This window comes from Odocoileus virginianus, chromosome 3 (genome assembly GCF_023699985.2).
Source record: "Odocoileus virginianus isolate 20LAN1187 ecotype Illinois chromosome 3, Ovbor_1.2, whole genome shotgun sequence".
NCBI lineage: Eukaryota > Metazoa > Chordata > Mammalia > Artiodactyla > Cervidae > Odocoileus > Odocoileus virginianus.
In genome coordinates, this window is record NC_069676.1 from 59266903 (window position 1) to 59288464 (window position 21562).

A 21562-nucleotide genomic window follows, 5' to 3' on the forward strand; every position below is an offset into this window, starting at 1 on the left:
TGCTAAACTATGAGAGCAGACTGTTGTCCTGATGTTGGATGGGATTCTCAGGTGAGAAGTTAGTTTTATCCATACTGTGAAATACCTAGGACTTTCATGGCCAGAAAATTAAGATGGTAATCTCCTTGAGGACCAAGACACTCCTCTTTCTTAATTTCTCCCTACCTGCCCACTGAAGGGCTGGGGTGGGGTCCCAAGCCTGACACTGAAATGGGGAAACAACGGAACCTTTTTAGAACGCACAGTATCTTCGTGGTCAGCCCATCAAAGTATCCAGAATTTGGCTTTGATAAGTCTCCTTCAATGCCCTCTGTTTACAGGGGGTGTTTGGGCCGAGGAAGGTGGAGTAGCTTACCTGTATTTCCTTGGTGAGCCTGAGGTAGTGCCAGAATGAGGACCCACTTCCCACTGACCTCTGTCCACTTCAGGAGACAGGTGTGTTTACACAGAACACTGGTTTCTGGAGTGGTGTGAAAGAACAGTTGAATCTGAAGAACGGCAGGCCTGAAACAAGGCAATGCGGGGACGTGGGAGGCAGGGCAGTTGGCCCGTCATGCTTGGAGTGTATTGTCACCAGTCTGTCTTTCAACCCCCAGGTTAGTGACCTGGTTCTGTGCTATAGCTGGTTAACAGCCTTACGTAGAATATAATTTTCGTCATTGGGCTCTCTGAAGGGTATATTTTTGGCTTGCCATTCTCTATAGTCTGACTTTTTGACTCAGTGTTCCAATGAGCATTTTTCAGAGCATTGAATTTTTCAAAATGCAAGAGCTAGAGGAAGAATAGAAATCACAGCCTTAAAGCAAATGAGAGAGGAGCTACTAGTTCATTCTAGTCCCCACTCCAGTACCCCATTCCCCACCCCCTCAGAAATACATCCACATCTTCTGGCAGAGTTGGGTTTCAAAAACAAGGTGAACAAACTGATGAAACAGAGGAGGTGGAGGGAGACAGTGGAAGGAGGCAGATGTGGGATGGAGAGAGAAGAGGGAGAAGTAATGGTCTGGATCCTAGCTAAAGAAGCCTTAATGATCCTAAAAATTATTGGGCAATAATTTCTACTTTGGAACTCATTTCGTTGTTTCAAAGAATGATAAAGTACCTTAATTATTGCTTTAAATAACCACACGGCTCCATCAAAACAGCATGAAATAGCACCCACATATGAGCAAACTTGTCTCCTGCCATTGCTGTTGACAGCCTAAGAAATCCTTAAGGAAGCAATAGGATGGTAACTTGGTAGAGGCATTGTCTCGTCTGGGCCCTCAAGATTCTGGATGCCTCCAGGATGGGAGAGATACTGGCAGCTTGCCCTTGTCCTGGACATCCTGAGCCAGAAAGTAGTCATCGCTTTCATTCTCTTACCCCATGGGCTAGGATGGGAAGGGCAGCATTTGTTTTTTTTTTTTTTTTCTTTTTAAATTCCTAATTATTATAGGGATTTCAACCTGTCTACAGAAGTTCCTTCTATCCATTGGGATTTCATGATGCTCTGAGACCAAAGCCTTTGCAACATATGCTTTTTCTTACAGTGTTACAAGTAGTTAAGAGCAGCCCAGCTCAATCAAAACAAAGTGTATATCTTTTACTCCTTCCTCTGGTCAGGATAAGCTTCTGGTTCCTAGAGCTGTAGGGAAATAGGAGGGTTCTTCATTCAAATTTCAGGAATTGGTTTCTGAGAGAAGGGTCTTAGTCAAAGAAGAAAAATTATATTTTAAGAATATCCTGCTTCTAGAATTTTTGGTCTGGTTGGTTTTATTAATCAGGTGGTAGTGATCTACTCATCCTTTCTCAACAGATCTTACCAGCCCCTCAAAGTGCAAGCGTTGCAGTCAATCTGAGAATCATAGCTCACAGAGGAAACCTGATTCTTGCCTGGCTCTTCAGAGCTGGCGTGGAGGGCAGCCTTTTAAATGTGTAGAAGGTGCTCATTGAATAAGTCTGGTAGCTTTCAGAGCGGTGTTGATTGTCCCGGGCTGGGCTTCCAGCCAGATGGGGGGATATCTGCACATCTCAGATCTCCAGCCCAGTCCCAAAACTGATACAGATTGTACCCGCGGCTCGCCAGCTTCTCCTAAGGAGGCAGTTACTGCAGACATGATGATAACTCAGCTCCCTTCAATTTCAGTGTTACAATTAACTAAGAAATCTAATTTTCATGGCTCTTACCAGTGATGGTACCTGCTTAGCTGGGCCACCGATCTATTCTGCAATCTAATATGAAGCCTCACAAAACACCATCTCATCTCTTTTTAATGATGCTCATAAAAGTGCATACTTCTAATGAGAAGAACTGTCTCCTGTCATATATATTTTCTCCCCAGTTTGAAAAAATAGCCTATGAAATATACTGGTGAACTTCCTAGAGGAATCCCTTTTTTTAAATTAAAGAAGTACTTTGGATCAAATTACCTTTTGTTTTTGAAGACAAAATAAAAATAGAGTTAAGTTAAAGGTATCTCTTTCATACACACATTATCCTTTCAATTTATGTCTGTCCTTGGTCACTCCCTATAGCATTTGTCAAGAATGGACTCTTGAATACTTGAAAGGACCAGAGGATGGCAGAGCTGAGCCATTTATTTTGGCTGCTCTTGAAACAAATGAGATCTATTGTAAACAAATAGGTGAGAAGTTGTTGGTATTATCTGCTTAATTGACATCTCCTAAATTTGACTCCCAGGAATAGCTGCAGTTTTGGAGTCGGGTGAAATCACCCACTGGTCTATGCCAGTATCGATTCTCCTCCATGCATCAATACTGGTCTATACATGTAAAGGGTTTGAAAACCAGTAAACCACTTGTTACACCTTAATCAGTTTCCCCCCTACATTAGCACTTGGCATGCATAGTCCCAGGGCATGATGTCCTTTGTGAGCAAATTGAAAGGAAATTAAGAAAATATTGCCCTGTTTATTAGAGCCATCTTAAAAAAAAAGGCCTAAATTACCTACTTTGATTTTCTGTAATTAGATTACATATAATTACATATAATTAATTGCTAAATCCTTACTACATTATACATTAATGATAATGTCTTCTCCTTGAGCATGCTCCATTCCTAATTCATGATGGGATTTTTGACATTATAATAATGATTGCTGTCTTTTCCGTCACCACTGTTTACCTTTGATAAAGTAGAGCAAAAGGAAGAAACAAATCTGCCAGTTGTCCAAAGAAGAAAGGCAACAAGAATTGTGTGTCTATATGCGTGTGCATATGTATGCTCATGGCCACCTGGAGAGTTCAGAAATCAAAATGATATTAAACTTTCTGATGCGTGAAATTCCCACAAACCAGTTCAAACCCATAGAACAGTCAGTGCTAGAAATCACCTATGACACTCTCCCCATTGTAGTTAAAGAAACCAAATCTTAGTGATTTACCCAAGGACACCCAAGCATATTAGTGGCAAGACTAAAATTTGCATTCTTTTTTTCATTGCTATCATGCATCACTTGCATTTATTTTCTTGAGGGATACCATGTTTAGAATGGCCTGAGAAAAAATTGTGTCTCTGTGTTTGAAATAATTCTGTTTGGTGGATACTGTCAGCTAGACCTGGCAGCACCCAGTGGGCACACAAATTCACTATTGTGTCAGAAGTTCAAGGATCCAGCAGAGGTTGGGCAGATGGCCCAGTGATTTCTATGTCTCAAAGAGATTCTGGACACCTCATCATATAAGGAGACCAGTGTGATTTTGCTGTTTGAGCAGAAACAGAATGTCTTAGAATAATTGGTACTGCCTTCATTGCTGATAGTGGCATAGTGCCTTTGTTGCCTGATTCACCTAGACTTCAGACATGTTGAATTTAGTCTAATAATGAGTAAATTAGAGATAAGGGGTTCTTCATTTTTTTTTTTAATTTAAAAATGATTTCCCCTTAAATAAAGTGAATAAAGTGCTAGTGAAAGGGGCTGATAGCCTCTCCAGAGACCTATGTACCACTTGGGAATTAAGTTTTTCCCCACCTCCTCCCTTAAATAAAGTGAATGTAGTGCTCATGAAAGGTGCTAAGAGCAGTCCAAAGTCTGATATTCTAGTCTTGAATTGGTAGTAATTGTTCACATCCCTCTATTTAACTTTTCCTCCTTCAGACACCTGTTAGTGGTGGGGAAATGAGTGGTCTTACATGAGAGACTCCTACTCACTTGGCTCCCATCCCTTAGTGCTTCTTAGAAAAAAGGATTCCAGGATCCATCCCACAACCTCCAAGGCTAGAATACAGCTTCGTTTTCTGCTCTATACAGGCCAAGAGAAAGGAAGGCAATGATTTATTGACCTTAGAACTTGGTTGCAAACAACTTTTTCGTTAAAGCCACAAAGCCAAATCCTTTTTTGGCTGCATAGTGCATTTTCTTGACCTGAATCACTTCTGGGTCCTTGTCTTGACCCACTTCTTTGGGCCTCTGTGGGAATTAGCTATTGCACCGTGGGAGACATTTCCCCTGGGGAAGGTGCTTTAGGGTGGGGTTAGGTTCCCAGTGTCTCACTTCTGTCCTGCCCTAAGTTAGGGATGCTCCAAAGACACAAGTGAACCCAGACTGATTGTCAGCTGCCTACCACTCTGATCCACAAAAGTGCAAAGAAAGAAATGTAATCCCAGTATTCTGGTTATAGGCCATAGCAGGGAGGATGCTACAAATAATAGTGCTGTCGTCCCCGGTGCAGTGGTGTGACAGCTGCCAGACACAGCTCCCTTCTAATCCCATGGCCCACCTTGCAGACCTCCTACCTGTCAACATCTGTGTCTTGGAGCAGGCTTCCCCACTCCCTGTGGTCCACTGCCTAGACCCTCTTCCTTTCCCCCAGAGTACCCTAGCTATCTTGGGATAGTTCTGGCACTTCAGAGTTAGCAGGAAAGAGAATTTGTCTAACTTTCCTAAATGTTAAAGCTAAACGAAGCACCAAAAAGGGAACCAAAAAAAGACTTACAAAAATATAATGGGATCTCCCCCCCCCCCCCACCAAGCTCCCCATGTTCTTTGTGGCATATGAAATGTCAGAATATAATGGACAGACTTTATAAACATCACTGTTTCTTTCCACCCGTATCCATGTATCTAAGCGGCAGCAGCCTTACTACTGCCCTTTTACCTCGTAAAACTCCACTCCGTAGAGCCACAATATAATACATCTGTTTCATCCTGTAACCCCACCTTCCCAAACCTACCCCCGCTTGCAATTCCAAAGACACTCTCCAAAAAAATAGACATCTGAAAAAGTACATCTGTTTATACTCAGTCTATCTGCATATTATTTCTTGAGATTATTACTTTTTTTTTAAACCATAAAAAAGACTGCATATTAGCAATATGATGAGAAAAACCATGGGGGCCATTTCTGGGTGGTGGAGGGTAAGTGGGGTGGGTGACGCACAGAAATGAGAGTGCTGAGAGAGGGGCAGCTGAGAGAGAGGGCCCCAGCCTGGAGGCGTGAAGATGACTCTCCATCCTCGGGCCTCTGAATCGTCCCATCTCTTTAGTCACTCCCCTTCTCCTCTCCACCTTCCCCCATTTCCACCACCCTTGCCTGGGCTGCCGCACGGACCCCCTTGAAGCAGAGGCGGAATGGCTTTTCGGCATGAGTCCACCTGGGCCAGTTTGAAGACAGGCATGGCGTTGGGAGGGGTGTGATGTGGGACACACCAGAGCAAGCTGATTTGTGACTGTTTTCCACTCTGGGAAAAAGTGTCCATCACTTCTGTGACTTTTAAAAATTTAAGCAGTTACTAGGCTGATAGGTTAAGAAACAAGTCTTTTGTTCTTGTGGTTTTGCATTAATATTAAGCATGAATATATATCATATATATTACATGGCTTCGCCGCTGCTCTGGGGCAGACTGTATTCTCCTTCCAAACAGGAAAACTGCACAGCCCATGGACTCAAATTTTTGAAAGTGGTTTTCGCCACTCCCCTCCTCTGCCCCCACCCCGAACCCTCCCCTTCCTCCCCGCCCCTCAGTTCCCATATTAGAAAAACCCCTCCCTCCCCCTCCCACCCCCACCCGGGGTTGAATCGATAGTGCCACATTCTGAGCCATGCATCGCCTCATTTGAGAGATGGCCACACTGCGTGTGCGCCCCCCACCTCGCTTCCCCTCCTGCGGCCCTCCGATTCCTGTGCCCTTCCCACTCTGCCCACTCCCAGCGACCCCCAGCCCAGACCCGTCACTGGTTGTGGACGTCCTCCCTGCGGACGATCTTGTAGATGATCCAGTAGAACATGTTGAAGATGAGGAAGGCCATGGGGAAGCCGATGCGGGAGATCTTGTCGATCTTCTTGGCCCGCTGGATGAAGAGTTTTCGCATCTCCTCCGGGGACTTGGATGGTGCCGGAGGGGGGTTGGTCGTGTTGCTGTTGTTGGCGCCCTTGACGGAGATGCCATCCTTGGCCTGAAGGCAGGCCGGGCCCATGCCGTAGGCTGAGAAGTTGAAGCGGCCCTCTCCAGCCTCATCCTCCTGGAACAGATTCAACATGGGGCTCTACTTAAAATAAGACAGGGGCTGGGCACCCTCCCTGCAGGCACTCCCCTGGGGGCCAGGCCGTGCCCATCTGGCTCGCCCTGCCTCCCAGACGGCACCACTCTAGGCCCCTGAAGGCTCTGTGGCTGGCTGGGGAGTTATGCCTTATAGAGGGGCGCCATCAAGTGCCGAAACAGATGCAAACCAGGGGATAGGTGTGTGGTGTGGAGTCTGAGACCAGCGCGATGACCATGGTTCAGTCACCTGCGGCTGTATGACCTTGGGCAGGTCACTTCCTCAGAAGACATCCTCCTGTGACTCTCAGGGTTTTTAATTTCGTTTTTTCCTTTAAGTGGGGATAAGATTCACTCCACTCCTTTAAGATGCTTTTCGATCATCAGAAGTTGTAGCTGAGCAGATACTCTGAATGCCGTTTTGTTAGAAACCCAGAGGACAATTTGGAAAGATCCCCTGGTTTGCCTCTGTTGTCTCCTTGCCCTCTCCCCCACCCCATCCCCCAGGCCTCTGTGTGTGGGTTTGGGGAGGGAGTAAATGGACCAGGAGCAAGCAACGGCTGCAAGCCAGGGGACCACAGCTGTCTCTCACCTCCGTGTTCCCGTATCCCTGGCAGGTGTGACCTCAGGCTCTGGACTTTTATAAAGATTTTCTTCTGGAGTTTTCCAAGCCCTTCATCATTTGGGTCCAACTTACCTTTCCAGGCTCCCTGCCTCCCTTACCTGTGCTCCGCACACCTGCCTGTTGCACGTTCTCTGCCATCCCTCCTGTGTCCCCACCTCCTGGCTGCGTGCTCACTACCCAAGTGCCTGCTGCCTGACCCGCTTCACTTCCCCCTCTCCTCAGTTGGATCGAGGAGACTCTCTTGCCTGCTCTCACCACATCTGGCCTTGTGGTCCTTCCTCGTGAGCTCTGAGGTGGTCGCTGACTCAGTGTGTGGCTCTGGGGGGCTTTATCGGCTCCCTCTGCAGACTTGAGACTGAGCATTTTGTGGGCAGCTGCTCTGTCTTCTTGTTCCTGTGAAGGGCAGTCTGGGTCCCTGGTGTGTGTCCAGCTCTGCCTGTGCCACCCCAGCCTGGGCCTTCATCTGGGCTTGTGGTGACCTCCAGCCTCGTTTCCCTTCGGCCTCTCATCTCCGCCAACCCTGCCACCCCTCTGGGTTGTATGACATGGATCTTATCCATCATCCTTTGCTTAGAGCTCTCTTAATAGGCTGCCACTGACTTGAGGATAATTAAAAGCTTTACGTGGTGACAAGGCCTTGGGTGACCTGGTTGGCCCGTCTGTGTCTGCTCCGCTTGACTGTCTGTGCTCCCACTGCCCTGTGGTGTTCCCATCTATGGGGAAGTGCCACACTCCTCTTGCACTCTGCGCAGGTTGTTCTCTCTGCTGAGTCTGTCTCTCCCAACCCGTCCCCTGCTTCCAGCCCCTTCTTTCCCCGAACTAATTCCTACTCAGACACCTTCCCTGAGCCTGAGGTTAGGCTCAATGTCCCTGATGTGTGATCCATACATCAGGATTTCCTGCTTTTCCTTTTTTATTTCAAATCTCTTATCACATTGTTTTCCTTGACTGATGTCTGTCTCTCTCATTAAAGTGTAAGCTCTATGAAAGCGAAGGTCAAGTGTATCATGTTCAGTGCACCCTCAACACTAGACATAGGAATATATTTCCTGAGAAGGAGCTCAAAACTCTGCAAATATTCGTTGACCAAATGGTTTACTTGCCTATCCAGTCTGCCCCAGCTTCCTTTTTTTAAAAATTAATTTATATTAAAATGGTGTAGGAGAAGGAAACAGCAGCCCACTCCAGTATTCTATTCTTGCTTGGGAAATCCCATGGATATAGGAGCCGGGTGGGCTATAGTTCGTGGGGTCAAAAAGAGCAGCTGAGTAGCTTTCACTTCACTTCCATATATACACAACTTTAATATCATACCCATTGAGCAAAATAAGTTTCATAAAGGTATTTCAGATCTTATTTAAACTAAATTAGACCTTTTGTATCCAGAACAACAACAATGTTCAAAATTTCACAGGTGTTTTATTATTGTGTTAGTCCAATATTAAACATTTAAAATGCCTGTTCATAAGACTTGTTTTTGATAAGTTTATCTTTAGTGTATTATTTTCCAGATAAATACAATAAATAAACATCTTGTTTTCTTAAACAAAAAAAAAAAGCAAATGGCGTTGCATTCCTAGCACCTGGAGGATTTGACATATGAATGCTCAAGGCATCTTTCATGAATGAGTGAATCTGGTCCAACACCCTCATTGCAGGAGTGAGGGTAAGAAGGTGGGCTCCAGTACCTGGCAGATGGGTCTCAACCAGTATTTTTCTGTGGGGAGGGCAACTGTAGAGGGTTTGTGCCAGCACTGAGGAGAGGACTGGGGGAAGCTGGCCAAGTGACTGGACCCTGTGCCTGGGAGCAGGGCTGGGTTTGACAACCTCGTCTATCAATATACATCTGCTCACTGTAGCAATACAGTGGGGCGGGTGGGAGGAGGGTGTGCTTGAAAATGTTTTTTCGCTGGGCTCTAGTTATTCAGGCGGAGACTCAAAATTAACTTTCTGTTTTGCTTTGGGCAAATTATTTTCTGCCTTCTTCATCAGTTAAACATGAGAGGGGAGGGGATGGATGTGTGGAGGCTTCATCTGGTTAGAAGGCGATCAATTTTACATTGTATCCAGGAGAAAGGAAATTCCCTAGAAATAACTGGACAAAGCCTGCTATTCCTATTCGAGCCAGCAGATGGCAGGCAACAAAAGCCCAACTGCATCTGGAGCTGCGCGGGACTGGAACAGGGGAAATCTGACCGAAGCCAGGGAGGTTGGTAGTGTGCCTGCCCAGTCGGGCTCACAGAGATTTCCTAATAATCTGACTAATGAGGCTGGCTGGGGAATTCGAGGACCAGATGGTTTCTGCCCAGCAAATGAGGTAACATGGGAGGGTGGTGGGAGTCGAGGAGCCCGGCCAAGATCATGGACTCAGAGAAACTCAGGCATGTGGCTAGTTCCTCTTCATTCACCATCTGGGGCATAAAACCCCCTCTGCAAGCTTTCTGCTAAAGGGAGGTTTCTGCAGCCCAAGCTAATATACGGCCAGCCTACAAGCCACATCCACAGGGCCTTACTCCAAAGGAAGCTGTTTTTTATGGTGAACCCGATTCTGCGTCTTGTTTCTGACATCTGTGCCAAGTTCAGAGCCTGTACGCACAAAGTCACACTATTCAGATGCAAACCAGGGGCCGGGCAGGAGAGACAGTGATGAAGTGAACTGGGGCCGTGGACTGCGTTCCTCACCTAAAGGTATTTGCAGTGAGCCTGTACCATGTGGGATGTGAATCCAGAGGGACCAGAGGCTGTGATGTTTTGAGTGAAGCTGGAAGTGTGATTTGAAATGCTGGCACTTCATTCCAGATTTTTAAGATACTGCTGGTGAACTTAAAGATATTTGCATGGTGAATCTGACCTAGCTACTAGTTTTTGACCTCTGCCTTGGGGTAAATCTTAGTTCCTATTTAAGATCTAATAAACGCAGGACTATTTTTATCTGCTTCAGGATGGAGACACTGATGAACATAGTGGCTGGTGGTGTGTGGTCAGTGTTTTTTGAGATCAGCCATAGGTCTTGGGAGGCCTCTGTGTCTTTCCCATCAGTGCCTCCGAGATCCTGGTCACTTTCCCCTCCTCTTTGTTATCATCTGCACAGGACGAGTGGATGGGGCCCTCTCTGAGAGCTATTCCAGCAACAACATGCTGTGAGAGAATGAGGAAGGGACCCAGCAGAGGAATCTGATCAAATCTGCACAGTGGCCTTATTCACATTTTACCTGGCTAGAGACAAAGTTTTTGTTTTCTCTAATACGTAATACTGGTAGGCATTTGGCAAGGGTGGACACAGCCTTTGCAAATACTGTAGGTCCCACAATGTTACATATCTGCAAGGGGCTGCATTCACATTTTAGTCCATGCACATAATGCCTGCTGGAGCTATGCAGGGCACAGTCTAGTGACCTGGTACCAATCAAGTATTTTGGACATAGTCTTCCCACATAAGCATCTCTGTGATAAATTATTGACATTCTTTTTGCAGAGAGAAATGCAGAAAGCTGCTCGCCCCTGGTTGGGGAAAAGGGAATCCCAGAGATAGCTGTGTTTGGTCAGTTTCTTGCTTAGATTTTGATAAGAATCAGAGGCTAGGTATCTGATGGACAGTAATGGAAAGACTAAAACCAGGATCTTTCAAAGTCCTGTCTGGCCGGCTGTATCCACAATGCTTGCTTCCCTCTTCCAGTGCAGCTTTTATCCTAACTCCCATGGACAGCCTCTGTCTCGGAACGTCTGCCTGCGGCCTGCGGTAAACTGCTAGAAGTTAATCGAATCAGATTGCTGATGTTTAAGAAACATACTGAGGGAAATGTGTGCCTTTGGAATCATTTTAATTCCTGGTACTTGTGTGGCAGGAGCATAACTTAAAGCTATGTTGGGATCTGATTTCATCTTTCACCAGTCCACCATTGTGCCCATTTTACAGATGCAGATGCTGGTCCCTAGAAGAGGCTAGCTGAAAATCACATAGCAAAGAGAATTCAAAGGGCAGAGTCCTTTGTCCCAGCACTTGTAGCTGGGTAGACAGCCACTTTCAGTAGGTCAGTCTAAAGCAGGTAGGGCCTGGGTGTGTGGTGTGGCCAGTGTTTGAGTTCTTGGTTGCCCTCATCTATAGCTGGAAAAGCTCCCGGGCAGCCTCTCAGACTGCAGGGTCTCCTTTTTTTTATTCCATTAGTTTTTTTTTTTTATTATCCCTTTGTCCATTTGTTAAGCAAATTCCTATTCCACATTGACTATCTATCAGGCCTTGTGGTAAATACCAGGGCTGTATCAGTAGTACTGAGCAAGAGTAGAAATGGTCCCTAACCTGATGGAACTTACCATTCAGTGGATGGTGTGTATGGAACAAACTCCTGATTGAATGTGTAATTATAACTTGTGTCTAGAAGGAAAGAAACTGAGTATCGTCTTGGCTGACATAAAGTGTCTTTGAGCATGTCAGACGAGTGGCACCGCCTGCCCTGGGTGTCTGAATTGGGATCACTTTCTCTGGCTGATACAGTTCACGCCAGGGCAGGATCTAAGAGAAGAGTGCTTCCTTGGCTGGGGCCCTCGGATACAACCTGCTGGATCACACTTAACAGCCTGGCATCAGCACCTCAATACAGGGCCTGCACCTTGACTAGGGTATCAGGGAAAGATGCCACAGCTGAGAACTGGAAACTGAGGGGGTTCATATCAAGCAAAGTGCACTGGAAGAGCCACCAGTCCACTGGAAGAGCAACCTGGGTGGACAGAACAAGACACCTGAAGTCCTGTGTGTGTGTTTAAGGAACTACGAAAAAAGCCAGTGTGGATGGTGCTCAGAGAGCAAGGGAAAAAGTGACATGAAGATGAGACTGGAGAGAAAAGCAAGTCCTCTGATTCCTAGGAGAAAGGTCTCCTGGGGAAGTGGTTACAGACTTGGGTATGGAGCCACTTTGCTCCCACAGAGTTAACAGAGGTTGGTGACTTTTCAGAGGCGGTCTGCCAGGTTTTTTTTGTTTTGTTTTGTTTTTTACTGCACCACACAGCTTGTGGAATCTTAAGCATATGGGATCTTAGTTCCCTGACTGAGTGTTGAACCCTGGCCCCCTGCAATAGAAGTATGAAGTCTTAGCCACTGGACTGGCAAGGAAGTCCCTGCCAAGTATTTCTTTTTTTTTAACTGCATTTCTTCATTAGGACTCAAACTTTTCAAGTATATAGTAAGGTACTATTTTATTTTCATAACCCTAATGACAAGATACGGAGAAGGAAATGGCAATCCACTCCAGTGTTCTTGCCTGGAGAATCCCAGGGACAGAGGAGCCGGGTGGGCTGCTGTCAATGGGGTCGCACAGAGTCGGACACGACTGAAGCAACTTAGCAGCAGCAGCAGCAGCAGCAATGACAAGATAAACTTGGTATTATTTGCATATTTTAAATGCCTACTTTAATATTTAATTTCAAAGTATTTCTTTATTCTGTCTCTCATAAAGGAAGAGATTTCACTCCAGGGGAAGACCTTGCAGCTTGCCTCTTCTTGAAGGTAGGAAACAAAGGCCCGGAAACAACATTCTACTCTAAGATCTCATGTTCTGTGATACCAATTGCTTCTGGAATCAGGCCCATTGAAACAATGCAGCCCACTCTTATAGAAAACACCAGCAAACATCCCGCAGCCTTCCATGCTTTGGGTTTATAGCTAGTTTCTATCTTGGCCCCATCACTGTTTGCTCCATCAATTCTGTCTTCAAGTGTAACCTGATAATTAGTGTTATTAGTGTTAGAAGAATGAGTGCCCATAAACCCAATCAGGGCTTTATTTATGCGAGGAGAAACTAGGACTTGTAGGACTTTGATCTGTATTTTGTGCATGCTTTATCCACTGAGAATGGTACAGCAAAACAAGTATCATAAGACAAGCTTGCACGGAACTCTTCTGTTTACCACCAGCACTGAGCCAAAGGCCTACCTTGTGATGTCTTCGCTTCCTCCTGAATCGGAGCAGCTCTTTGTGCTGCCGAGACACAAAGTTGACGGCGGCGTACTCAAGCAGGGCTGAGAACACGAAGAGCAGGCACACGGCCATCCAAATGTCGATGGCTTTCACGTACGATACCTGGGGTGGAGGTGGGGGAAGAACACAGGAAGATGAGGAGAGAACAGAGAGAAATATTGAGTATGGAGGAATGTTTTCTGCTCCTTAGAAACCCCCTTCCCCATCATCTTCTGTTGTTTCCTCTCAGCTGGAATATTAGGATGAAGGGTACAGAAGGAAACAGATGAGAAATTCATCAAGAAGACTGGACAGAATATTGAGAAAAAAAGAACATGGTGCCTAGAAGAGCCCTAAAGAGAAGGGGGATGGTGTGTCCATCATTCTGTCACTGATGGAATAGAATGTGGTGTTCAGACTGAAGGTGATAGGAGAATTTTTACCTAATGGTAAAAGGAAGTGGAGGATGTCAGTGAGAATGGCAGAGCAAGATCTTAAAAAACTCTCCCCCGACAAAAAAGCAGTCAGGACTCTATAAAAAAATGGTCAGAACCAACTTTTCTCCAAACTCTGTTAATGAATCAAAGTCTAACAGCAATCCTGTAAACATTTATTTGGGAAAATCAGTTGAATCCCAGTAAGAACAGCAGGCTTCATGGCATTAAAAATAACCCAGCTTTATTGAGATATAATTCATGTATCATACACATTTAAAGTATAGAAATCAATGATTTTATATCTTCACAATTATATATAATCATCATCATAGTCAATTTTAGAATATTTTCATCACCTCAAAAAGAAACCTACTACATTTTATCTATCATTTCCTTATTTCCCAAATTCTCTTCCTCCAATCATGGACATTTTATGTGAATGGAATCATACAATGTGTGGCCTTTCACTTAGCATAATGTTTTCAATATTCATCTGTATCATAGTATATGTCAGTATTTTATTTTTTTATTTTTATTTTATTTTATTTTTTTTCATTTATTTTTATTAGTTGGAGGCTAATTACTTTACAATATTGTAGTGGTTTTTGCCATACATTGACATGAATCAGCCATGGATTTACATGTGTTCCCCATCCCGATCCCTGCTCCCGCTTCCCTCCCCATTTGATCTCTTTGGGTCTTCCCAGTGCACCAGCCCTGAGCACTTGTCTCATGCATCCAACCTGGGATGGTGATCTGTTTCACCCTTGATAGTATACTTGTTTCAATGCTATTCTCTCAGAACATTGCACCCTCACCTTCTCCCAGAGTCCCAAAGTCTGTTCTGTACATCTGTACTTTTTTATGGCCAAATAATAGTACTCTGTATAGATATAACACATATCATTGATCCATTCATCAGTGAAGGACATCTGGATTGCTTCTACCTTTTGGCTTTTATTAGGAATAATGCTGCTATGAACTTAAGTTTTTCTGTGGATGTATGTTTTTATTTCCTTTGTGATGTTTTAAGTTGCCCTATTCCCATCCTCTCATGTGTGGCTCTATGCTAGTCTTGTAAAGCAACAGCCTGCAGGCACAGTGAACACCAGTATCCTGACAGCCCCTGGATGGGGCAGAAGAGAGTAGGAGCTTCTTTAAAGCTATGTTCTCAGGGAATTGTTATTTGACCTGTTTTATGGTTCTCTGAAAGAGACCACTCACAAGGCTGTCTTTATTTGACCTGACTTGGAGCTGTCCTGATGTGAGCAGCTTTTTCCTTGAGGGCATTTGTTGAAAACAATCACTGGCAAGTGTTGAACATTACATCAGCCTCAGGCAGTTGGTAACATTTGAGGCAAACAATTGGTTGATCGAAAAGAATAAAAGGAAAATTTGGGGAATGAGCTGTCCATAAGACTATGATATGTTCCTGGAAACCAATGTGCATTTTTAGGCCTATGTGCGTGTCCAGGGTGACTTGAGAAGGCTCTTAGCTGTCAACTCTGAATAAGCAGAAAGTAAAGGCTACAGCAAAGTTTTAAACTGCTTGACTCAGTGATATGCCACATTATATTATGTAAATGTATAATTTTTATCAAAAAGATTTAAGACATATCAAGAAATAAGAAAGCATGGCGAATGCAATGTACTGAATGTTTATGTCCTCCCAAAAGTCATATGTTGAAATCTAATCCCAATATGATGGTATTTGGAGATGAGATCACTGGTAAGTAATTAGCTCATGAGAGTGGAGCCTTCATGAATGCGAATAGTGCCTTTATAGAAAGAGTCCAGAGAGCTAGCTTACTCTCTTTCTGCCATGTGAGGATACAACAGTAAGTCAGCAGTTTGTTACTGGAAGAGGATCCTCACCAGAACCAGACTACCCTGGCACCCTGGTCTCAGATTTCCAGCCTCCAGAACTGTGAGACAAACTTATGTTGTTTGTAAGCCACCCAGTTTATGGTACTTTGTTATAGAAGCCTGGATTGATTAAGTCAGGCCCATACAAAGGAGGAAACGTGGTCAAAAAAAGTTGTGCCCAGATATTGGACTTAATACACAAAGACTTTAAATCAGTTATATTTTTAATATGTTCAAAGAACCAAAAGAACCTTGGCTACCCAGCTAAAGAAAAGTATAGGAATGAAATCTCACTAAGTAGAGCATGAGAAGCTACAAAAAAGAACCAAATAGAAATCCTAGAGTTAAAAAGTAAAATAAATGAACTGAAACTTCCACTGGAGAGAATTAAGAGCATATCAGAGTGGACAGAAGAAAGAATCAGTGAACTTGAGGTTATCCTGTCTGAGGAACAGAATGAAGAACAATGAACAGAGCCTCAGAAACATGTGGGGAATCATGAAGGGCACTAACCTGAGTTTGATGGGTATTTCTGAAGGAGAGAGAGAGAGAAAAAGGCAGAAAGAATTTCTGAACAAATAACGGCCAATATTTCCCCAAATTTGATTAAAAACACTAATGTACACATCAAAGAAGCTAAATGTACCCCAAGCGAGATAAACTCAGAGATCCACACCTAGACACACCATAGTCAAACTGTGTGAAGCCAAAGAAAAAAAATCTTGAGAGCAGAAAGAGAAATAATTCATCATATACAAGGTATACTCAATAAGATTAACAGCTGATTTCTTGTTAGAAACCACGGGGTCTAGAAAACAGTGGGATGAAATTAAAGATGATCTAAATAAATGGGAAGATGTCCTGTGTTCATGGATTGGAAGACCTAATATTGTTAAGATGTCAATACTCCCCAAATTCCTATACAGACTCAATGCATTTAAAACTAAAATTTGTTTTTATTGTCGCTGCAGAAATTGACAAGCTGATCTTAAAATTTTATATTCATGTTCATATGGAAATGCTAAGGACCCAGAATGGGCAAAACCATCTTTAAAAAGAACAAAGGTGGGGGACTCACACTCCTCAACTTCTAAACTTCTAAACATGATACTCAAGAGTATGATGCTGACATAAAGATAAATTTGTGTGTGTGTATATATATGTATATATCAATGGGATAGAATTGAAAGTCCAGAAGTAAACCCCTATTTTTGGGTTTACTTAGTCAAAGCCTATGGCCAGTTGTTTTGAGAAGGATATAAATTCAATGGATGGAAAGAATAATCTTTTTAACAAACAGTGCTGGGATAACTGGATATCCACATACAAAAGAATGATATCCTCCCCTCATTTCATATGCAAAAATAAACAAAATAGATTGAAACACTATATTTAGAGCTAAACTATGTAACTCTCAGATGGTAAAGAATCTGCCTGCAGTGTGGGAGACCTGTGTTCGATCCCTGGGTTGGGAAGACCCCTGGAGGAGGGCATGGCATCCCACTCCAGTATTCTTGCCTGGAGAATTCCATGGACAGAGGAGCTTCCTGGCAGGCTACAGTCCATGGGGTTGCAAAGAGTTGGACAAGACTGAGCGACTAAGCACAGTGCATGAAATTCTTAGAAAAAATGTATGTGTAAATCTTTATGATCTTGGATTAGGCACTAATTTCTTAAGTATGATACCAAAAGTACAAACAACAATAGAAAATTTAAATTAATTTCCTCAAAGTTACAAACTTTTGAGGAAACATAAGGTACATTTTCAATCAATGTTGAAAACCTGTAGAATGGGAGAAAATATATGCAAATCATGTTCTTAAGAGTTTAAAATCCATAATACACAAAGAACTATTACAACAATAAAAAGAGAAATGCCCCAATTAAAAGATGGGTAAAAGATTTGAATAGATTCTCCATAGAAGATATAAAAATGGTGAATAAGCACATGAAAAGATGCTAAACATTATTAGTTATTAGGAAAACTCAAAACTACGATAAGATAGCACTTCACATCTACTGAGATATTTATAATCAAAGAGATAGAATAACAAACATTAATGAGGATGTGGAGAAAATGGAACCTTGGCAGTATTATAAAGTGGTATAGCCACTTTGGAAAATAATTTGGCATTCCTCAAAAAGTTGACTATATAATATACCTATAACTTATATATAATATATAGTATATATTAATATAATGACTATAATGTACCACATAATAATATATCTTTAAGAGTTGAAAATATATGTCTGCACAAAAACTTATACATAGGAAATGCTTGTTCACAGCAGCATTATTTAACAGGTAAACATGGAAATAACCCAGATGTCCATCAACTGATAAATAAACGAACTTTGATCTATACATGCAACAGAATATTACACAGCCATAAAAAGAAATGAAGTAGTGATACATTCTATAACATATGTAAACCTTGAAAATATATGCTAAATGAAAGAAGCCAGTCATAAAAGCGCACATATTGTGTGATTCCTCTTAGGTGAAACATCTAGGATAGGCAAATGCATAGAGGTGGAAAGTAGATGAGTGGTTGCCAGAGGCTGGTAGGAGGGGAGAACAAGGAGTGACTCTTGATGAATATGGTGGGTTCTCTGTGGGGTGATGAAAATGTTCTGGAACTAGACACTGCTGAGAGGGTGTACAACTTTGTAAATATACTAAATGCCACTGAATTTTATGCTTTGAAAGAGGCAAGAATGTCAGGTTGAGTGTTATTAGCAAACGGAGCCCACTCTCAAGGCTTGTGAAGCAGAGTGGAACAGAATGTTGAGTCTAGAGTCAGTTATAAATGAAGGGGACTGTGGGGTAGACTATTCATAGAGAGAGGAGCAGCATGTTGAGCCTAACATAAGGAACAGGAAGCAGGATATTCCTCCTGCTGTTGCAAATGAACAGAGCAGAATGTGCTGTCAGCTGGTAACAGTAAACAGAAGGTTTGTTTCAAGCTTTTATAGTAAATGTAGCAGAATGCAAAGTCTAGCATTAATGGTACAAAGGACAGATTGTTTGAGTTTTCTTGTGAGGATGTAGAGGAGAGAGTGGTGTCTAGCATAGATGACAATTGGAGTAGAATGTCGTGGCTCACATTAAAAGTTAATGGAATAGTCAGTGTCATGAAAAACAAAAAAACAAAAGAAAAACAGTGGGGAGACTCTTCTAGATTAAAAGAGTAAACTATATGCAATGTGGATCTTTATTGGATCTTTGATTGGGTCCCTCACCATGTCTACTAATGACAGTTTTTGGACCATTGGGAAAATTTAAAGATTCTTTATAGATGAAATTATGGAATTATTTCTAATTCAGCGATATTGTTATATTAGTGTTAATTTTTTAGATGTGATAATATCAAGTGATCCTTAGTTCTTATTTAGAGGTGAATTGTCATGCTGTCTGTAACCTTCAAATGATTCAGTAAAAATTGCATCTGTCTACCTGCTTACCTAGAGAGAAAGATAAAGACAATGTGGAAAATGATAACTGGAATTGAGGTGAAGGTTACTATTTATTTGTTGCTTATTCTTCCAACTTTTCTGCATCAGAACAGAAAGTGAAGCGCCCTTTTCATTGCACATGGTGCAGAATGTTGCATTTAGCATAAGGCTGAAGGGGGCAGGGTATGGTTGGTGTCTGGCAATAATAGCAGAGCACCATGTTGGGTCTTCCCTATAGCTCAAATGGTAAAGAATCTGCCTTCAATGCAGGTGACCAGAGTTTGATCCCTGGTTCAGGAAGATCCTCTGGAAAAGGGAACGCAATCCACTCCAGTATCCTTCCCTGGAGAATCCTATGGACAGAGAAGCCTGGAAGGCTACAATCCATGGGGTCGCAAAGAGTTGGACACAACTGAGCGACTTAACACACACATATTAGGTCTGGTGTTGAGGAATGTGGAAAGTGGCTCCAATGACTGTAGTGAACATAGTGGAAAACAGCACCTAGCACTCGATACAGGAGAGTAAAGCAGATTGAGGCATTGAGTGCTCATAGTGAATGGAGCCGAGTGTTGTTACCTCAAGTGTGGGTGAGTAGAGGAGCGTGTGGCGTCTGGCATTAATAGTAAATGAAGTGGAACATTCCATCTAGTGTTAAATGTGAATTAAACAGAATGTGAGGTCTAGTGTTAACAGTGAAAGGAATAGTGGTGCATTCATTGTCAAGTTGACTGGAGAAGGATTAGCGTCTGGTGTTGGTATGAATGCAGTGGATTGCCGTGTCTGGTGTGAGAAGAATGGAACAGAATGCTGGGTCTAGCACAGAGTGCATGGAGCAGAATGTGTATCTGGCATTAGCAGTGTGTGGAGTGAAAGGTGCTGAGTGTTAATAGTGAACAGAGCAGAACATGCTTCAAGAGTTAATAGTGAATGTAAGGACAGTGAAGAAAGCTGAGCGCCGAAAAATTGATGCTTTTGAACTGTGGCATTGGAGAAGACTCTTGAGAGTCCCTTGGACTGCAAGGAGATCCAACCAGTCCATTTTAAAGGAGATCAGTCCTGGGTGTTCATTGGATGGACTGATGCTGAAGCTGAAACTCCAATACTTTGGCCACCTCATGAGAAGAGTTGACTCATTGGAAAAGACCCTGATGCTGGAAGGGAATGGGGGCAGGAGGAGAAGGGGAGACAGAGGATGAGATGGTTGGATGGCATCACCGACTCGATGGACATGGGTTTGAGTAAACTCCGGGAGTTTGTGATGGACAGGGAGGCCTGGCGTGCTGCAATTCATGGGGTCGCAAAGAGTCAGACACGACTGAGCGACTGAACTGAACTGAACTGACTGAACAGAAGGTGGTGTTTAACATTAGAAATTTCAGAATCAAAACATCCCACCCTCGCTTTCTCTCATAGAGTCCAAAGGTCTGTTCTGTACATCTGCGTCTCTTTTTCTGTTTTGCATATAGGGTTATCATTACCATCTTTCTAAATTCCATATATACGCGTTAGTATACTGTATTGGTCTTTATCTTTCTGGCTTACTTCACTCTATATAATGGGCTCCAGTTTCATCCATCTCATTAGAACGGATTCAAATGAATTCTTTCTAATAGCTGAGTAATATTCCATGGTGTATATGTACCACAGCTTCCTTATCCATTCATCTGCTGATGGGCATCTAGGTTGCTTCCATGTCCTGGCTATTATAAACAGTGCTGCGATGAAACATGTATATGAAACATGTATATTATCTATGGTGAAACAGATCATCACCCCAGGTTGGATGCATGAGACAAGTGCTCGGGCCTGGTGCACTGGGAAGACCCAGAGGGATCGGGTAGAGAGGAAGGTGGGAGGGGGGATCGGGATGGGGAATACATGTAAATCCATGGCTAATTCATTTCAATGTATGACAAAAACTACTGTAATGATGTAAAGTAATTAGCCTCCAACTAATAAAAATAAATGGAAAAAAAAAATTTCAGAATCAGACTGAGGTACTGCAGAAAAGAGTACAACAGAGCAGGCACTGGACTGCTGTCTTAGGAAGGAACTGCTGGCAAGGCTGGCCCTTGGTTGACATCTAGAACTTGGATTTTTAGCATATTCCCACATTCCCTAACTGATAAAGGTGCCCCACCATGTTTTGACCACTGGTATAAACAGTGTGGTTTAAGCTGAGCACCTGCTTTCCTCTTTGGAGTCTGGAATTTGGGGATGTGGTGGGCAGAGGGTACTTGTGTGACCAGCACCCTAATAAAAACCTTTGATATTGAATCTTAAATGAACCTCAAAACAATTTCTCTGTCTCTCTGGGCAGAAACTTGTCACACATATAGCTGTGTTTTTGTTGCTGTGGTGAGAGTGAACTCTGTGTGGTCCCTCATGGAATGGAGAGAGTGAGGAAGCTTGCACATGGATCCCTCTAGACTCTGCCCGTGTTTTTTTCTCTTATCATCTAGCTGTGTATCCTTAGTCTATGGATTAAGGATAATGTGTATCCTAATCACTCTAAGGAATCTTAGCTGTGAGTTCAACCATTTGTTGAGTCTCTGAGTCCTATGAATCTTTGTACATGTTGTGGTCTTGAAGACCCCAGACACAAAGTGCCATTGATGGTGAAAGGAGTGGAACGTTGTCTTTAGCACTACTGTGAAGCGGCTGAAGGAAGTGGAGTTGAGTGTTAATAGCTGATGAAGCAGAATATGTGTCTAGTGTTGGTGGAGAATGGAACAAAATGT

The 21562-nt window shown here is 43.2% G+C and overlaps 1 protein-coding gene across 2 annotated transcripts in view; it reads right to left on the minus strand.

Moving 5' to 3' along the window:
• Positions 1–6016: 6016 nt before the first annotated feature.
• Positions 6017–21562, minus strand: part of GLRA1 (glycine receptor alpha 1) — a 90044-nt gene continuing 74498 nt past the window's right edge. The window contains exons 8-9 of one of the 2 annotated variants that reach the window (XM_020880917.2): positions 13033–13179; positions 6017–6464 (exon numbers count right to left, since the gene is read on the minus strand). In XM_020880917.2, the coding sequence (XP_020736576.1) occupies positions 6174–6464; positions 13033–13179 (438 nt within the window). In that variant the 3' untranslated portion in view covers positions 6017–6173. Of the gene's footprint in view, positions 6489–13032; positions 13180–21562 lie in introns of both variants that reach the window. The other variant, XM_020880916.2, reaches the window with a different exon arrangement.